This window comes from Rhinatrema bivittatum, chromosome 8 (genome assembly GCF_901001135.1).
Source record: "Rhinatrema bivittatum chromosome 8, aRhiBiv1.1, whole genome shotgun sequence".
In the NCBI taxonomy this organism is placed as follows: domain Eukaryota; kingdom Metazoa; phylum Chordata; class Amphibia; order Gymnophiona; family Rhinatrematidae; genus Rhinatrema; species Rhinatrema bivittatum.
In genome coordinates this window covers 267,616,166-267,636,824 of record NC_042622.1, presented here as the reverse complement: position 1 = coordinate 267,636,824, position 20,659 = coordinate 267,616,166, and the positions used below count along the sequence as shown (strand labels likewise).

General features: G+C 45.3%; 1 protein-coding gene across 1 annotated transcript in view; it reads right to left on the bottom strand.

Annotated features, from left to right (window-relative positions):
* LMNB2 (lamin B2) overlaps nt 1-20,659 on the bottom strand; it is an 80,164-nt gene that overhangs the window by 20,396 nt on the left and 39,109 nt on the right. Inside the window, exons 4-9 of the mRNA XM_029610786.1 lie at nt 17,142-17,267; nt 16,757-16,927; nt 11,655-11,780; nt 10,697-10,917; nt 9,525-9,849; nt 720-827 (exon numbers count right to left, since the gene is read on the bottom strand). Of these exons, the coding sequence (XP_029466646.1) occupies nt 720-827; nt 9,525-9,849; nt 10,697-10,917; nt 11,655-11,780; nt 16,757-16,927; nt 17,142-17,267 (1,077 nt within the window). The remainder of the gene's footprint in view (nt 1-719; nt 828-9,524; nt 9,850-10,696; nt 10,918-11,654; nt 11,781-16,756; nt 16,928-17,141; nt 17,268-20,659) is intronic.

The window sequence follows — 20,659 nt, the reverse complement described above, 5'->3', positions numbered from 1 at the left end:
TACTCCTGCTTCTATAGGCCTTGGCACAAGGCAACATTCTACCACATGGGCCACTTTGGGTGGGATTCGTGTGTGGGACCAAGACATTTCAGGCACAAGTTGTGAAGATCCTGGCTCCCCATCTTATAGTGGCAGCTGGAAAAGAATCTGAATGGGTTCTTTCCTACCTTTGGTGATTTCTCAGACATTGTAAAGCAAATAAAATTTATTTTTTTTTATTTTATTTTTTTTTTAAACGACAGAGAAATAAAAAAAGAAAACAAAACAATTTGAAAAATAGCAAGAACTATGGTTTCCAAAAAAGCAACAGCCAAAATGAGTGAGTGAAAAAAGCTTCTGACTGAATGTTGAGGTGGATGAAAAAAAAAAGACTGAAGTAAGTGATGTGGGAACTCCTGTGCATGCTCAGAAAGACTTTAGGGTTTCCGAGCTATGGAGCATGTATTTTCTCTGAATCGATGCCATCAAATGATGGTCTCTACTACTTGGTGCACGCTGTTATGTTGCTGCATGTCCATGGAGAATGGCAAAGTCCCTCTGTATACTTTTATCAGATTTACCCAGGTAAAGGGCTTTAAACGTTTGACATCTGAACTGCAAGATGGAAAGTTCCTATTCTGGGTCTACAGCAAGCTCCTCACCGCATTTAACCTCTTGATATTTCCCATATTTATGGTTTATCAGCAGCCACACAGGTGAAGGAATCTGTTCTTACGCACCTTTACCGTCTGTCCGGCCTTCAGGATGTACTTTGGAGTAAATTTATAGGCAATCTCATCTCCCTCTCCTATTTGCCTCTTCAGCCTCCAGTTACCAAGCGATTGATCCTAAATGTGAACACACACACAAGAACTGTTCTCAAAACTGTGAAACAGCGATAGTGTAAAGGAAGGACGACACACCACAACGGCATGCCTGGGGGGGAAGGACAAAGATTTTCAATCTTTTCTGAGGCCATGGCAGTGAAAGGGTCAGAGTACACTGGTACCGCACAGACAGTGAGAGTGTGCTCCCAGCTTCCCACAGCTGCTGCTGGTACCTCTTCCCCCCAATACTCTTCCTGTTTAGGAAGGAAGAACTCATTACTGGGGAGGAGGAGCAGGAGCTGCAGAGACTCATTGCATCCCTCTGCTGATGATGCTCTCACTGCTGAAGGGGGTAATTGATGGCCACAGAGATGAGTCCCACTAGCCCATATCTACTGCTCCTCCCTGCCTGGAGGATGAATTCTGAATAATCATTACTGGTGACTGGAAACACTACTTGCATTGCAAAAAAAGATGACAGTTCACTTTTTTTGTTTGTGAAACTGGGAAATTTACACCAATTACTGTCTGTAGACACTTGCAAGATCACTGCTTACTATGTTTATGCTGGATAATAAAAGGAAAGAAGCAATATACTTTGCAGATACACTTTTCCTGTAGTATGTTGATTTTTGGGCAGAATGATACACTTAAGGTGTGCATTATTGGACATGTTTCAAAAGTGAACAGGAAAATTTCACAAGCATACCATGTTTCCATCCATATTTAGTCCACGCCTTCTCACAACATGGTACTCAAGGCCAGAAACAAGGTGAAATTAGTTCTTACCTGATAATTTCCTTGAGTTCAGACTAGACAAATGGGTTATGCTTACCAACCAGCAAATGGAGAAAGATCAACAGGTTCGCTGATGTCACCCCTTATTATGCATCCATGCAAACCTCAGCCTCACAATTATCTGTTACAAGCTAACGCTAGACAATGTGAATTCAAACCAATCAACTATATATATATATATTATTTATAAGTAACAATGGACTCTCAGAACAAGTTCGATAAACATACACAGAATCACTTACCAGCTTACAAGCAGAAGCATTTTCAGAATGTGATTGAAGAGGTAAGGCAATTTGGCAGCACACAAAAGGTGCCCTGGACTGGTCTGACCTGACTCGACTCAAGGAAAGCAAATTATCAGTTAAGAATTCAATCTCACCTTCCTTTTCATCCAGTCAGACCAGCCCAGATGAAAGGGATATGCCCACGTGAATCCAGAATAGGGCGAGTTGCTGCAAACGCCTCTCTCCACACGTCGGAAGCAAATGGAGGCCTCCACCGGGACACTGATATCTAAGCAATAACGCTTAGACAGGAGTGCAGTGAAAACTGAGTCGCTGCCTTAGAAATCCCCAAAGGAATACCAACTCCGTTTTGCCCAAGTAGTAACTTAAGCTCTCACGAATAAGCCCTCATCAGCTTAGGTAAGGGACTACTAGAATCCACTACTGTAGCTTTAATTACCACCTCACCAGTCCTCACACTCCACTATAAAAAGATGAATGATTTCCTAAAGATATTCTTGGCGTGAGAAATCTTAGAGACTCTTCACACATCCAAGTTATGAAAAAGCCTGTATTCAGCCCAGCCCGTATATTGAACACAAGCAAACAAAATGTCTCATTCAAATGGTACGCCAGGACCACCTTCAGCAGAAAAGGAAACTTTACCACATCTTTCGTGATCAATTAAAAAAAAAAAAATTTCAATGTAAGAAGTTTGAATGAAATGTCCTTGATAGGTTCAAATTGCAATCCTGCCAAAAGACAAAATCAATTTTAGGCCCAAAGATAGAAAAGGCGACCTCAGTGAGGGCCTATGACACATCAGGATATGAAGACAAGAGACTTCTCTATATACCTCACCTGCAGCATGAGAGCATTGCAGTCTGCATCTACAAGGAAATAAGAGCAAAACCTTTTGAAGAATTCCTGAAAAATATCCAGACACATCTGCACCAAAGCTTAACCATACGTACCTAGCATTCCAATGTACCAATCCTTAAAAACTCTCCCAATTCACATAAAAACTAATGAAGTAGAACATGTTCTAGCCTTAGAAGCGTAGTCACAACAGCTTGAGAATACCCTCGTTACTAAATGCACCCTTCTCCAAGGGCCAATCTGCAAGACCACACGAGGTGCTTCAAGCTATACCAAACTCTGTAAAAGCCATCCCTTGAGAGACAAAGTCTCAGGGGCCTTCCATGCTTCAAATGTATGAGAGCCACCTATCAAGGAGGCCATGGCTCTGCTGGAGCTACGAGAATTACCAGCCATGGATGGTCCAAGCTTCTAGGAAGCACTCTCCCTATCATTGGCCATGGAGAAATACCCAGAGAACTGTTCCAGTCAACCTTGGTCTGAACTAAAGCATCGCTGCTGGAAGTAAAATTGCTACTTTTTTTTTTTTTTTAGCAGAAAAATGACTGCACCTCCCCATTTTTGAAGGTTGCCAGGTGGTCCATAACCGGAACTCCCATCTGGCCACAATGGAGACCGAAGCCTTTCCCCTGGGCTGACTACATTGCAACTGAATAATCCATTTGAGTACTGTCCACAGCAGTTATGTGCCGAGGAAGGCCTCAAATTCTTTCCCATTCAAGCAAGAAGCAACACACATTCAAGGACTATTGGCCTCTCCTTGATAATTTATATATGCTACCGACGTGGCGCTAGACATTATCTCGGCTGCCTGACCCATTTGTAGAGATGCGAATTTCAGAAAAGCCAATCAAATCATGCTAGCTTCTAATCGAACAACAGATCACCATTATCGGCCACCCTCTTTAATCTCTACCTTTTGTGGCCCTGTAAACTATTAACAGGTCTAGGAATCACCCGCTTTATTTACGCAGACGATGTACAACTTTTAATTCTCATTAAAAATTCTCTTTCTGAAACTCTCAAAACTCTTGAAGTTTACTTATTCATGGTCAAACAATTACTATCACACATGAAATGGATTCTAAACCATCAAAAAACAGAAATTATTCTAATGACTAGGAAAAATACGATAATAAGGCTTTCAATTTTAAAACTAATTTTATGCATATTAATTTGGTCCAAGTAAGAGACTTAGGAATTTTATCAATCAGGAATTAAAACTAAAAGCTGAAATAAACCACAAAATCAAAGATGGTTTAAACTCCATGTTCTAAAACAACAAGCCGTTAAGCCCGTTAAAACGGGCTACATCCCTCTGTCTCTCACCTCCCCCTCGTTCTCTCTCCCCTCACTCTTCACCACCCCCTCCCTCACCCACTCCTCCCCACCCTCCCTCTCCTATCACTCAGTCCCTCCCTCCCACTCAGTCTCACTCACTCCCTCCCCCCTCTCTCCCTCCCTCTCACTCACTCAGTCCCACTCACTCTCACTCAGTCCCCACTCCCTCCGTCCTCTCCCTCAGTCCCACTCCCTCCCTCCCTCTCTCTCCCTCAGTCCCACTCCCTCCCTCAGTCCCTCCCCCTCCCTCAATCCCTCCCTCCCACTCAGTCACTCCCTCCCCCCTCCCTCTCACTCACTCAGTCCCACTCACTCTCCCTCAGTCCCACTCCCTCCCTCTCTCTCCCAGTCCCACTCCCTCCCTCAGTCCCCCCTCTCCCTCTCACTCAGTCCCACTCCCTCCCTCTCACTCAGTCCCACTCCCTCCCTCTCACTCAGTCCCACTCCCTCCCTCTCACTCAGTCCCTCCCTCCCTCTCACTCAGTCCCTCCCTCCCTCTCAGTCAGTCCCTCCCTCTCACTCAGTCACTCCCTCCCACTCTCTCTCTCCGTCCCTCCCTCCCACTCAGTCCGTCCCTCCCTCTCTCTCTTCTCCCTCCCTCGCTACCGCCCGCTACCGCCGTCGCCGCTACCGCCGTCGCTACCGCCGCCGCTCGCTACCGCCGTCGCTACCGCCGCCGCTCGCTACCGCCGTCGCCGCCCGCTGCCGGTACCGCCGCCCGCTGCTGCCACTGGACGCCGCCATTTTTTTTTCTTTCTGAAGCTGCCTCAGAGCGACGTGCTCGCCCGCACATGCGCGGTAGAGCTGGTCTCTACTGCGCATTTGCGGGCCGGTCACAGGCCATTTATAAGGTAGATTGAAACTATTAGATTTTAATGATTTTATAACAGTTCTTCAAACTTTAATATTTTCCACAATTGATTATTGCAATGCTATCTTATTTGGTCTACCTTCAATCAGTATTAGACCCTTGCAGTTACTTCAGAACGCCACTGCAAGAGTTCTCTGCAGTGAAAAAAAATTACATACCTCAGAAAGAAACTTGAGATTGGCTAATAAAGGGCTATAAACAGTCAAATTCCTTGTGAGCTACGATTGCAAAAAGATCGTAAGGCCTTTAAAAAGATGTTGAAAACTTGGCTTTTTAAAAAGTTTTACAACTCTTAAATTCCTCTATCACCCATGGCATATTATTTATTTAATTTTTTTTTTAGATTTTTATATACCGGTGTTCCTGTATGAAATACAAATCACATCGGTTTACATTGAAACTGAACATAAATTTTTGCCAATAGGCATTACATAGAACAAGGTTGTGGAACTTGGAAGAGGGTAAAACTTGGAAGAGGGTAAAACTAGCAACAAATTATTGAGATCGCTTTCCTGCTTGTTTCTATTTTGTATGCTTTTAGTTTTTTTTGTTTTTTTTAATTTTATATGTTTTTTTTACTTTGTATGCCTATTTGTTTTTATTTATTCTTCTATTTTTTATTTTATATTGCAGCTGTTATTGTTATAACTTTGTACACTGTTAAGATTGTCCCCACAGATTGACGGTTTATAAAAGCAACAAAAATAATAAATACATCTAGTTTCTTTTGGCATCCACTGTCACTGAGCCAGATGCCCCAGACAGTGTGCTCCCCAGACTGTTAGACTAACATCCGCATCAGCGATCAGTCAGACCGGGATCTCAAAATCCACTCCCAGCTCCAATTTTCTGCAATGTAATCACCATCGCTAGCTTATCCTAACAGAGTGCAGTACCAGTAGCCCATAGAACAGACCTGAGACTGAGCAAACCTTTGAAGAGTTGCTATGCGTGACCTCGCCCAGGGTACCAGATGAAAACTGCACTGAGAAACTAAAGGTAAGACCATACCGACAAATTCCTGGCAGATAATACCACAAGGGTTTGGCAACCCAACTCTTGGATCCTTTACTCCATTAGCTGTTCGTATCAGCTGTGTTCCCAGATAATGCAAAATCTATAACTGTTGCAGACTGCTCTTGCAGAACTAGACTACTCCAATCAAGTCTCGCAAAAAAAAAAAAAAAAAATTAACCACACTACTCACTGGGTGACCAGTACACTTTCTTGAAGTGACTTTGTCCTTATTAACCAGTCATCCAGATAAGGATAACCAAACTCCCATCCTTGCACAAGGCCACAACACAAACCAGGCGGGCCATTGGGGTGACGCGCACAGATGATGCCATGTGTCCCAGCAACTTCAGGAGCAGGCGGGTTGAGGCTGTCCGCTGGCGACAGATGGACCTGGCCAGCCCAGCCAGGGTGGCCATGCATTTGCTGGGAAGGAATGCCTTGGCTACCATGGTGTCCAGATCTGCCCCGATAAAGTTGAGTCGCTGGGACAGAGTCAGCTGGGATTTCGGGTAGTTTATGAGGAACCCCAGTGATTGGAGGCGTCTCAACGTCATGTTCAGGGACTGAAGGGCTCCTTCTTTTGAAGAACTCTTGATAAGCCAATCGTCCAGATATGGGAACACAGGCACCCTGTTCCGGCACAAAAGTGCCAGGCACTTTGTGAAGACCTGGGGTGCGGAGGCTAGCTCGAAGGGGAGAACTCTGTATTGGAAGTGCTGGTGGCCTACTACAATGTGCAGACACTTGCGATGAGGCAGAAAGATGGCAATGTGCACGTAGGCGTCCTGTAGGTCAAGAGAGCAGAGCCAGTCCCCTTGATGCAGAAGCGGAAGTAGGGTACCCAAGGATACCATTTTGAACCACTCTCTCCGGAGGAACTTGTTTAAGGCTCTGAGGTAGAGGATGGGTCAGAGGCCACCTGGAATGAAAAAATACTGGGAATAGAACCCCCGGCCGCGCTGAGATGGGGATCCAATTCCATAGTTCTGGAACGTAGCAGGGCCAAGAATTCTAACTCGAGGGTCATTGCGTTTTCTATGAGGCTCCAAGCCAGAGAGGGTGGGGAGTCTGGAGGAACACTGAGAAGGTTCAGGAGGTAACACCATGCTACGATGGACAATACCCATCGGTCGGTGGTGATTGGGGACCAGTTGTTCACAAATAGGCAGAGACGACCCCCCCACAGGTAGGTCGGATGGTGCGGGCAAAGGGGTTAGGTTGCTGTTCTCTCTGTGCCAGTCAAAAGCCAGTTGCTGGCTGGGGAGCTGGTTGAGCCCTAGGCGTTCTTTGTTGACGAGGGTGGCCTCTGGGTAGCCTGAGCTGGACGAGTATGGGAGGCCAGAGGATAGTATCTCCATTGCCTGCAAAACATCTTTCTGGAATCCCTATGTGGCGTCCTGCGTGTCGCCGAAGAGGGGTCAGAAGTTGTAGTAGACAACTGATGTAGGGTCTGGTCCCAGAGTTGGGTCACTGTGTCCCAGATTTTGTCCCCAAACAGGTTTTTTCCTGTACAGGGGAGGTTGGCCAGTTTGTCTTGAACCTCTGGGCGAAGGTCAGAGGCTTTCAGCCAAACCCAGCGTCTGGCACTAATGCCTGCCACTGAGACCCTTGATGCCGTCTCAAAGACATCATGGGCCTCTGTCACCTTATGTTTCCTGGCTTCCAATCTTTTTTGGAGGCACCGCCCGTGGAGACTGGTGTGGCGCAGCCTCCTCCTCCAAGGATCCCAGAATCCGAGCAGCACATCCAACCTTTCCAGCAGGGGCACCAGCATGGAGGGCGCTGGTTCCAATGCCAGTATGGGGGCAAGCTTTGGTGGCAGCTGGAGACCCTGAAGGGCATTTAGCACTACCTATTGAACCACGCGGTGCGACTCCTCTCTAAATGTGGATGCAGAAAGTACAGACCTGGAAGGAGGCGGCAGGCTGGACATCACCAGATCCTCCACGGGGGGGGTCCTTGGAGGATCAGTGTCTGGCACCTATATCGGTGGGGAATGCCCTCGGCTCCCAGGTTTGGAGGAGGATGGGGCCTCCCTCTCCTTGGGGCCTCTTCGGAGGGAGTATGGCTGAGGCTGCTCCGGTGTCGGCACCGGATGGTGATGACCGTCGGTGCCAGTGTCGATGCTTCCCACAGTGCTCTGGCCGGTCCTTCTCTGGCACCGAGGATAACGATCCCGAAGCTGTCAAACACTCCGAAGCAGATGAAGGAGCGATCTCCCACCCTTTCATCATTGTGGCAGGGCGCCGAGGGCGAAGGTCCAGAGTCAGATCGATCCCCACGACCCAACATACCCGATACCGAATTCGATGGAGCACTTGTTTGGTTCCAAGCAATCTGCACTATCTTGTCCAGGTAGGCATGTTGGCCTTTGGGGGGTCATCTGAGCACAGCTGGTACACCGACGGACATCATACGAAGGCCCAGGACACAAATGTCGTGTGGGTCCCGTGATGGACATAGTCCGCAGACACTCAGGGCACTTCCTAAAACCGGTCACCATTGAAAAAAGGCAGTGTGCGGTCTGAGGTAGATGCTCGGGAACCGACCTCAATAACGTGAAAACAGACCTACCGAGCACCGGAGGAATCTGTTCATGATGGGGGATCCCAAAGCGGGGAAAACTGAAGAAAAACTTTGAATCGTTCCGTGAGGAAAAGAATTCTCAGAGTTCCACAAACCGCGAGGCCAGAGCTCTGCGGAAAAAAGAAGACTGAAGGGGGACCCCGTGTGGCCATGGGGTTAGTGGCATGCTGGGCATGCTCGGTGTGAAGTTCTAGAAACTTTGACAAAGTGTTCCGTGATGGAGCTCCATCTGATGTCACCCATCCTGCTTGTGCTGGGAGAATAATCCTGTCCCCCAATTCTGAACTTTTTTTTTCTTCTTTTTGCTGCATGAAGATTTCCTAGAGAAATCTTGGGGGAAGGGGGCTGGGGGCGAAAAAGTTAGATACTAACCTACTCCACAGCCTCTGATCTAGGGCAATACTCAACTGAGGGAAGGAGTACTTAACTTTCACCATAGAAGCTGCCCCTTGTTTGGATTCTTTTTCATCCTACCTAACCAGGCTTCAACTCACAGCAAGAAATGTTTGCCTGCCATCTGCTGGAGTCATAATACTGTCAGGCTGAGGTTAGGATGGATGCATGTAAGGGGCGACATCAGCGAACCTCTCTCTGTCTTCATCTGCTGGTTTGTGACCATAACCCATTCACCTGGCCTAAGGGGATGAAGAGGAACTTATAATATTTAAAATCATAATTATGAAACATTTGAAAGTAAAGTTAAAATTAACAACCTCTTCAATTATAATTATGTAATCAAAAAAAGACATCAAGTCATCATAAACATCAAATCCAAGCATTAACGGGATATGGTAATACGTCATTGAACAGGATCAATTACACAGAGAACCAAAGAAAGTTGACCAACAGACAAGCCCTTAAGCAGTTGAAAGTCCTTAGAATTAATGTAATGTGTTTGTGGTAGCAGTGTGCACGTGTCAGACTGATATGTCCATGTTTGGGTGTCTGTGTATGATATGGGCAGAGGGGTTTCAGCTCAGCAGTGGCTCTTTCATTAATCACCTTGTTAGAGTTGTTCTTCAGCTGTACATACTTCCCCTCCATGTCTATTTCTTCTATGGTGATGCTCCCAGAAGCAGATGCCTGCTGGGACAGGCGAAAACTACTGCTGCTGCCGCCGCTTCCACCCGTGCCACTAATGCCAGAGGCGCTGCCACCGAAACTAGCCATGTCACCACTGCCACTTCCAGCATGCTCCTCCACCTCAATGCGTTTTCTCTTGGCTCGAGAAGAGCGGGCGGCAGAGCTGCTGGTGGTGCTGCTGCTGCTGGAGGAAGTTGCACGGGAGACAGTGACGCGGGAGGATGGGCTTGGAGACAGCTTCAACCTGAACGTAAAGACATGTATTAGCAGCATGAAGGACAAAGAGCCACTTGCTTTTCATTGTTCCTTTTGAAATTTATCTAAAAATCAAAACCCATCAGGAATGGAGGAAAGAAGTCATCGCTACCCTAAGCATGCAGAGGTCTAGTCACTGTACTAGTCCAGGAGAAAACAATTATTTGTAGCCCGTGATGCCCTTAATTAAGCGCACACAAAAATAGCTACAAGATGCTGTAGACCAGCATCAGAGACCTGAAGTCACATCTAAGGAAAGGTCTTAGGTGGTCTCATATATTACATCAGTTCTTACACAGGTCCAAGAAAAGGTATCGCAATAAACAACCCCTCTCTCCATTATCCCATGCATAAGCTTTTTAATGAGAAGAGGCTAAAAAAACAAGCCATTTTCACTATAAAGTGTTTTTCTGGCCATTTGCTACCTTTGGATCTTCTATTTTGGTGTGCTTCAGCTTCTTCTTCAGGCTGGGCCCCCAAAGCAGTACAGAACAAGGCTCGTGATTTTTGGTAGCAAGGGCTAGAAAAAGCTGCAGCACATTTACATAAATGTGCATACAGTTTTACATTAATCAAAATGTACACTTTCCTTTCAGAAATGGTCTTTCCCATTCTCTTTCTTGTGTGCCTGAATGGTTCTGTTTTTGTTATTCCTGGTCAATTCTCATTCTATTTTCTTTCACTTTTCTCTACTTCATCAAGACTCACTTCACTCACTAGAAAATGTTTTCACCTCTCTGTATACTACAGTGTTACATAAAAGCCTCAGCATAAGCTGTTTCCCAGCAGAGTTTGCAGAGCAGCGAACTGCAGCAAGGCCTCCCCTCTGTAACCACCTTTCCTCCTCTCCCTCCAAGAGCTTCCGGTATGCACTGATCTCCATGTCAAGGGCAAGCTTCACATCCAGCAGGTCCTGGTACTCATTGAGCTGCTGCTGCATCTGGTCTCTCATTTCCGCCATCTCCTTCTCCTTGGAGTCCAGCATCTTGTGGAACTTGCTGCGCTCGCTGGCCATCAACTCCTCCAGCTCGCGGATGCGATCCTCTGCAACACTCGCCTGGGGATGAGGGGAGAGGAAAGAGAAGTGGGGGGGTCAGCCGACTTGCAAAGGCTCTCATGTCGGATAGAATAGAACATAGGGGGGCCTGACACTGAAAGCTCACAGAGCACTCGATAGCTGAATAAGTAGGACTTATCCGGCTATCTCTTAGCTGGCTTAATAGTGGGCGGCTCTGGACGGTGCTACTTAGTTGGGACAACTTCTCGGGTTAAGTAGCAATATTTAGCCTTAGCTGGATAAGTTACACCTGCCAACGAGCAGATTTAACTTAGCCAGATATAAGTTATCTAGCTAAGCAGCGGCTTGTACACAGATATTCAGTGGTATGGCCATGCTGCTGAAGATCCCTTGTAACTTGGCTGGATAAGTCATTCCAACAGCAGTATCTTGCTACTAAAGGCTCTGTCTTCAGTTTCTTGTTACCACGTGACTGATTTACACCATAAAATTAATTTTATTTTTCATGACCTGTTTAGGGAGTAGAGCAAGTCGAGAGTTATGGGCTCTCGGTACTGGAACAGCAGTGGGTGCTGTATGTCGGGACAACGGTGCAAATGCTAGCCTCAAAAAAAAAAAAAAAACTCAGAGCAGATTTATTTTGCACTTCTATATGTAGGAGTCAGTGTGGGGAGGAGGAAACCTCCCCAGCTTGTGTTCCTACAGGGAACTCTTAAAAAATTTCGATATGCGGTATAGACATTTTTAAATAAATACATACAATAAACAAACCAGACCTGTTTCTGCAGGCCTGACAATTGGTAGCTCAGGCTCTCTATACGCATGCGAGCTTCCTTTAGCTCTTCACGAGCAGCACTTGCAGCCTTGTCATTGTGGTCAGATGTAAGCTTGGCATTGTTCAGCTGGAAGGAAAAGAAAAAATAAAAGGAAGAGCAGTTCAGCATTTGCTGATCATGAAGCAGATGCTGGCAGTAGGAACATATCTACAACATAAATACTGAATTAAATACACAATTCACTCTGCTTGCACTTTGGATAATTGATAATTATTTCTCTACCACTACTTATTTCAGTAGCACCATTGGACATTTATAACACTGTACAATAGAGGGTCATTTTCAAAGAGGCAACAATGCTTGCAGGCTCACTATTTTCAAAGGGAAATTTCCTGCAGAGTTTCCTTTTCAAAATCATGTGGGCTGTGGTGCCAATTTTTTTTTTTTTTTTAATCCACATACCTATTAAATGCAAGAAAAGCAAGCATCTAGATTTAAAAATGAAATCCCTGCACTTCTCTTTTTGGGCCCATGCTGGCAGCATGCACACTTTATCCTGCTGAGGGTCCGGGGTGTTTTTCATGGAGAAACCCCCCCTTTTAAAAATGTATGAGCAAACATGGTTAAAATCAACAAGGTTTAAGACTTAAAAGCAATCTCAAAAAGGTAGGTTTATAGGCAGTATTTAATATAACCGGAGAAGAGGCATGATGTACCAACTCAGGGAGGCTGCTCCAGGCACACAGCAAAGCAAAGGGTCCAAGTTTGGAATCGGGTGCAGGGTGAAGAAGAGAATCAGAGAAACGCAGCTTAGCTGATGAACGGAGGGGTGTAGGGAGAGAAGTAATAAGGAGCTGTAGAGAGAATAGGAAAAGCTTGAACTGTATGCGGAAGTGGATGGGCAGCCAATGTAGCGACTTGAGAGAAGGCGTTACATGGTGGGCAGCAGCGTTGGAAGATAAGTCACACAGCTGAATTTTGATTAACTGCAGGGGAGGTAGACGGTTCAGTAGGAGACCTCTGTGGAGCAGACTGCAGTAGGTGATGGAAGAGTAGATAAGAGTTTTGATAGTATATTGACAAAACGCTAGAATACATTTCAGTAATATTAGAGAAAAACACAATTTAGCTGTGTTTTGGATGTGTGCAGAGGAGAATGAGGAGTCAACGTGATCTCAAGATTGTAAGCAGAGGGAGGATGAGACTGTTACCCATGGAGACAGAAAGGGGGGAGGAGAAGAAAAGTAGATTTGAGAAAAGTTGAGGAAAGGAAAATTGGTTCTTACCTGCTAATTTCCATTCCTGTAATACCACAGATCAGTCCAGACAAGTGGGTTTATGCATTCCTACCAGCAGATGGAGGCAGAGAACAAAACCTTGAGGCACTGCTACACAAGTGAGAGTGCCACCTGCAGTCCCTCAATATTTACTGGTACCCAAGCCAAGATATGAAAAGAAATCCATATCCCTAACATAGGGTGAACTGAACCTCAAGGTTGGATTTCCCCTTTAAATAAAAAAAAAAAAAAGGCAAACAAACTCTTAGCAACTGCTGAATTCAAAAAGACTAGTACGTTCTATTAAAAGAACTCTTCGGAAGCATTGAAGATCAAACTAGAAAGTATCAACAAGGTGGGCATCTGGACTGATCTGTGGTATTACAGGAACGGAAATTAGCAGGTAAGAACCAATTTTCATTTCCTGAACATACCCAGATCAGTCCAGAAAAGTGGAATGTACCCAAGCCACACTACACCGGGCAGGAACCCGAAAGACCCGCTCTCAACACAGGTTTCCCCAAACACAGTGTCCTCCGGCACGTGAACATCCAGACGATAATGTCTGCTAAAAGTGTGAACAGAGGACCAAACTACCGCCCTACAAATCTCCTGTGGAGAGACCAACTGACACACCGCCCACGAGGCTGCCTGAGCCAGAGTGGAATGGGCTTTCAGGCCAAAGAAGCTTTGGACGCCATCTCTCCCTTCTTTGGTCTGCCGATCACCACAAAAAGATGATCCGAGCGCCGGAAAAAAATTGGTGACCTTCAAATGTCACAGCAGAGCCCACCGAACACCCAAAAAATGTAGATCTCTACCCATCGCGGGGGTCCCAGGACCACTCAGGAAAACCTGGTAATTCTACCATCTGATTAACATGAAAAGCAGAAAACACCTTCGGCAGAAAGGACGGTACTGTACGCAAGGACACCCTATAAAAAGAAATCTGCAGAAAGGGATCCAGACACGAAAGAACCTGCAGCTCCGAAATCCTTCACGCTGAACAAATCACCACCAGGAACACCGTCTTTAAAGTTAAAACCTTTAGAAAGGCCCGAGCCAGGGGTTCAAAAGGGGCTTCGCAGAGAGTCCACAACACCAGATCGAGATTCCAGGCTGGACACACCTTCCGGACCAGAGGTTTCAAATGCTTTACACCTTTCAGGAAACGGAGAACGTTGGGATGAGAGGCCAATGGCTTTTCCCGAACCTTACCCCTAAGGCAACCAAGAGCCAAAACCTGAACTCTCAGCGAACTATAAGCCAAACCCTTACCAGTCAGGACTGTAGGGATGCACTCCGACCATCTGCTGGAGACAGAGAAATACTGGGGGACTGCAGGTGGCACTCTCGGTTATGTAGCAGTGCCTCAAGATTTTGTTCTCTGCCTCCATCTGCTGGTAGGGACGCATAAACCCACTTGTCTGGACTGATTTGGGTATGTTCAGGAATTCTGTTTTCTCTATGTTAAGTTTAAAGTGGCAATGGGACATAGCCCCAGATGAATTTTAACTTAAATCCACTAAAGATTTTCTGCCTGTAACTATTACTCCTATCCTTGTTTCTGCTTCTTATTGCATCTTGGATTCCTTCTCAGATTCGTCAGACTCTCCAAACCACAAAGGGTAGTTCCAGTTAACGTCGGTCTCTAAGCATTATGGCAGAGGTGAACAACCCTGGCCCCTGAGGACCGCTAAGAGGCCTACAGAAAATAGGTCCTATTTTTGGTACATTCTTTGACTTTTTAACCTTAAGAATTGCAAAAAGACATGACAGCTCCAATTAATATCTATTACCAAGTAAGTTTAGGGAATTCCAACGTCTTACTACGAGGAGCTGATAATGAACAACAAGGAATGGGATCTGCTGGGTAATTCTATCTTGCCACAACCGATGGAGCAGTTTTTCTGTCAGAGCCTGGACCCTCAGGCAGAAGCCAGGTGTAAAGTGGCTTGGAACAGATTAGCAAGATAAACCAGAGCAGCAAAGAACCCGAAGATAAAGAAGCATTGAGCTGCATCTCAATTCTTTAGAGACACCAAAAGGAAAATGGGAGGAGACATGCTTGATGTCCTGATCCAGAGTGGGGGAAGCAATGAATCTGGTCTCAGCCCTAACAGAAGGGCACAGTATCCTTCGGTCTAGACTGGTAGGGAGATGATCTTAATGCAAGCTGACTGAAGCTGTTGGTCTCAGTTACACTCCCCAAGCAGTAGGGCCCATAGGTCATGAGTGCAGAGGAGTCATGACCTATGGGCCCTACGGCTGGCCTTTCCAGTTACAGGAACTCCTCAGCAAAATAGCATAGTAGGAATGAATAAAGAGCTTGGGAATCAAGACAATAGGCTCTAATTCCAGCCTTGCCATCCTGTGTGCCCTTAGAAATTCAATGCTGGCCTATGGCACAGTCACAGAGTTGCACTGAATTGCTGCACCCTCACAGAAGCTATCATTTGCTGGTTTTAGTTGAACAGCTTTTCACACTTAAAACACTGCATTCAACAGAACATGGTAGGATTCCATCTGGATTTTTTTTATTAAAATACTTATAGCCCACTTATAACAAAAAAACCTGTTAGGTAATGACAATATAAACATAAAACAAACACAATAAAATATATAATCAGCAATTAAAACACATCATAATAAAAACATAAGACATTAGCTAACATTCTGACCATCTCTGCTGCAATCAATTCCAAATTAAAAACTTTTATAAAAAAAAAAGCCTCATAAGAAAGCAGTGCCTTCAAATGTTTACGAAAGGATTTAATGGCAGTAATCGCATGAAGCTCACTCAGCGGTGCATTCCACATAAAAGAAACACAAAGATGTGCCTGTTTGACACTGGACACCAAACAGATAGACGTATGAAGAACAAAGCTGAGGAGATGGTACATAAGGTTACTTGGACCTTCTTTCCTCATCTCCTTAAACACTACTAAAAGAATTTTACATTGAATTTGTTGAATAACTGGTAACCAGTGCAACTGTTTAAGCACTGGGGTAATGAGATCTCTTACTCTACCAATCAACATCCAGACCGCAGCATTTATAAGGCCCAAACCTGGCATTTAGGCAACCCCATGAGCAGAGAATTGCAGTAATCAACCGTTGTCAACACAACTGCCTGGACCACAATTCTAAAATCCCTCTCCAATAAGAGGTTTTTGAGATGTCTCAATGGGCATAAGTTATAATACCCAGCTCTTAGTACATTTATAATGTGGGGCTTACGAATCTAACTGAAATCCAATCTCTGGCTGAGTCAACAAACAGCAAGTAATTCCCTTCTATTCTTTACCCCCCGACAGGCATCAGGTGGAGGTTTACATGACAGCCAGAAGACTGCTTTTCCCATAATTTAAATGTATATGATTTTCTACCATCCAGGATTTAACTCACCTATATAGGATGACGTCTGCCATATGGGTCTGTGACAATCCCTCACAGACAGGAAAGCACAAATGGCTGTCATCTCCATAGATTTTATAAAACAAAACAGATGCTTCATCCAAAACTGCACAAGGAGGCTGCAAATCAACATTGTACAGAACCGGGGGAAAAAAAACAGACTCTTGAGGAACGCCAGCTATCACCAGAAACCAGGCAGATTGCTCATCGCCTATCCTTACTTCTTCTCTTGCAGCCAAAAAAAAAAAAAGACAAACGATTGGAGGCCCTGCCTCCCAATATCTACCCGCTGCATCCTATGCAACAGACACACGTGACTAACAGTGTTAAAGGCTGCATAGTAGATAATGTGCGCTGTGTAATGAATGCACACTGCCGATGACACCCACTCCCCTCACAGGAGCCTACCTTCGCTTGGTAGGTCTGCTCCAGCTCGGTCTTGTACATTTTGACCTGCTCGTCATGCTGGCTTCTCAGCTCTTCCAAGGCCTGGGCGAGTTTGGATTCGTACTCATACTGCCGACCAGTGTCCACCTCCACGAGATGTCGCTCATGTCGCTTCCAGGACTCCTTCGACTCCTGCAAAAAAAAAAAAAAACATTAACAAGCAGATATTCTTGGGGAATGGGAGACATTTCCACCAATGGCCTGCAGAAGTAGCGTAACTGTCTTAGTCAGCTCAGCACATCTGGGAAATAAAATATAAGCTGAATGCAGGGGACCTAGTCTTAGCTGAAGCAATGTCTCTGGCGCCTGCAAAGTCCTGTATGTGATGAAGATGACAATACCGTACCTCCTCAAACATGTTCTTCCTGAACTCCAGCTCTTCTTGCAGGCTCTGGCAGCGATTCTCCAGGTCCACACGTGCCAGCGTCTCTTTCTCCAGCTGCTTCTTAGCCACCCCATGAGCATCCTCTGCCTGTGGGATATTCAACAGTCAGATAAATGCACCCAGCAGAGGCCCATGACAGTTACCTGCCATACGATTTCACTTCCCAGGAGCACTTTCAACCAACCAAAAGATCACTCTCACTGGACAATGTTTACCTATTTATTCTACCCAGCAAGACACAAAGAGCTCCTTTCCATCAACCCTGCATACAGATCAAATGTTGCCGTCACCCCCTGTGGCTGGGTGGGCAGGATGCAACTCATTCAAAAGTCTACCTGCAATGCTTCTCAAAAAGGTCACCAATGACATAAGGGTAGGACTTGAGTGGCTCTGATCTCTAAGACTGGAATGGCACCAAAGGACCGCAGTTACATATCTTGGTGACGACAACGCACTCCAGCCTCAGATTTCACACTGAGACAGCTGCCAGTTAATTCTGCAGGAAAGGAAGTGCGGGCACAACGTTCTTCTGGGTTTGATTCCCAGACCCGAGTCCTGATAATTGGTCTGGAAGGGGCAAAGTTTACGGCACTCTGGCGGGAGGGATGCCCAGTCACTATTCAACAGCAGCACCTCTGGGTGCGATTCAGGGTGCCCGCAGACTTTATTCTGAAGGGAGTTGTGAGCAATGGCCTCCTGCCACGGCTGTTCTACAGAGCGCATGGAAAAGCCTCCGACAACTGCAAATGTCTGCCTATTTATTAAAATATTTAGAGGCTGCCTATCCGGTGTTCTAGGCAGATTACAGTGAAACCAGAGGAAAGAGAGAAGGGGGGGAGACAGGCTCAGAGGATACTCAATCTTTTTTATCTATACCTCTATGTCACTCTATACACATATAGAATCTGCCAACTCAAACCCCTTAGGCTCGACCAACCCCATCCCCCCCCAAGCTGGGAACTGTCAATGGGCTCATTACCTTGGTACTAGAAAACCAGAGAAACCCCTGCCTTACTCCAACCTGCAAATGTCCTACCATCTGCTGGAGGAATAGCAGCACATGGAAGTAGCTGCGATGACAGCACAGAGATGCCTCTCCCTCCATCTGCTGCTAGGGAAAACCACCCACTTGCCTGGACTGGTGTAGCAAGACAAGGCGGAAAACAGCATTACTAAGCGAATATTCTGTACTGTGTGTGGCGAGAAAGGAGCTCACCAAGTACCAAGAGATGCAATCAGAGACCAAGAAAATGAGCCCTAAAGATAAACAGTCCTAATTGTTTTGGCACCAGTCACCCGATTTAAAAAACTTCCAAGTTCACCTCAGTATGTTGCCTGTATATATTACACCATACCAAGTTTCACAGACCACCCTCAGCAGACACACAAACCTGCAACAATGGGAGCATAGAAAAAGAGATGGTCTCATCTAAGTAACAGAAGCACAAGTTTCCTTCACTACCAGGTACATCTTGAAATATAAACCCCCCCCACCCAACAAAAAAACTAAATAAAAAAACCCCAAAGCACATATGTAGTAAACCAGCCATTACCACAGCAGCACTAAATCACAGGACCCCAAAAATAACGACCCTTCCTATGAAAAGGCAGCAAGACAAATATACCAGACATTAGAAACCCAATGCACCCTGAATAAAACCGCTCCAGATCCCTGGACACTCATGATTCTTCCGCTTAGTTACATTTGCAGAACAGACGTGCAGCGGTGGAGCCAGAACTGAGTTTTCGGGAGGGCCCAAGGTTAACAAGGGTGGGCTTTAAGCATACAGCTCTGAACCCTACTAGCTGTACTCCAATGGATCACTTATACATCATGAGTGAAACTTTTTAGAATATTTTAACTCTTATTTCAAGCCCTTACCAACATTACAATCTCTTTATTAATCGGTATTTTATATTTATTGCAATGTATAAATACATAAGAATATCGGGTAAAAAGCAAAGAACACAAACATCAGATCCAATCAAATCATGTCATAAAACAAATATCATCAATGCGTTCTTTCACGAATCCTCTTTCCAGAAAGACAGATCACCATAATTACAATAAAATAGCAATCATAAGAACGGGTGCAGGAGCAAAACTACAACAGTTCACATTACAACCCAATATGAAAAAAATATATATTTATTATATATATATATTCAAATTCTGGAGTCGAGGCGGATCCGCCCCAGATGGCGCCGGCTGAGCGGATGGCGTGAGTTCGGTTCCATCTTGATTTTCTTTCATACTTGCTTTTTTCCTGTGCGATGTCGCATTCAGCACACAAAAGACAGGCGAAGGAAAGAGCTGATCCCGCGGCTCCTCCGGGGTCCATATGTTCGGGGCCGATGGACGCACATGTATTGCGGATGGCAGTGTCGGGTGAACCGTCCTTGGAGAGAGGGGCTGAAATGGCTTTGGCTGCCTTATCTCCGGACTCCTTAACATCTCTTTCCCCGATTGACAGACAACCTCCGGCAAACCCGGCTGCTACCAGAGATTGTGGTCACCTGTTGGCTGGGACGCCAGTTGATTTGGGCTGTTCCCTCGCTGAAGCGCGGTCAGGAGACGCTAAAATCTCAGGAGAGAGAACCGTTGGAGGGCCTGGCCGGCCAACCTACTGGAGAGCGTGAGACGCTGGAGGAACTCTCTCAAGGCAATAGATATACTCCTTTGAGAGAAATTGCTGTCCCAACGCTAGTAAGACCTTTAAATATTACCTTGGACAATATATGGGATGCAATAACCAACTTAGGAAGTTCTTTTTCTCAACAACCGAATCCTATAATACAGTCAATTCGATAAGAGAATACAGTTTTTTGTCTGGAAGAGTCTAAAAAGAAAACCCAAAAAGATTTGGCAACGATACAGCAGGCGTCTCAGATTGCTAATGTTCAAGAACACTGGATTAAAGAAAATTCTTTATTACAACTCAAGATTGAAAACTTGGAAAATATAACTCGCAGTAGAAATCGACGTTTTGTAAATTTCCCTAAACTCCCTCAGAAGGGAGCAAAATAAATGTTCATGAAATATTTGGTTGAACATTTTAAAATTCCTGATAAAGCTATTCCTCCTACTTCTAAGATTTTCTATCTACCGCCATACAAGAGACAAGAACAAGGCAAGCAAGGAATGGACACACTCTCCTAATTTGGATATTTCGACCTTACTAGAAACAGATACAGCTTTAGTGCAGCCTCCTAACTATGGTTGTTACTTTTGTTTTTTAAGCTGACCGGGAATGGGTTCTTCGCCATTTTTTTTTTTTTTTTTTAAATAATCGGCTGCAACCTTTGCTTCAAATGAAAATTAGAATCTATCCCGATGCATCTCGTCAAACCCAGAAGAAAAGACGGCAGTTTCTCTTAATGCGTCCAGGAGAATTGTAGGTTGGTGGAACATTTATTTTAAAATTTCCATGCAAATGCATTGTAAGATATAAGGATTTAAGACATATTTTGTTCCTTCT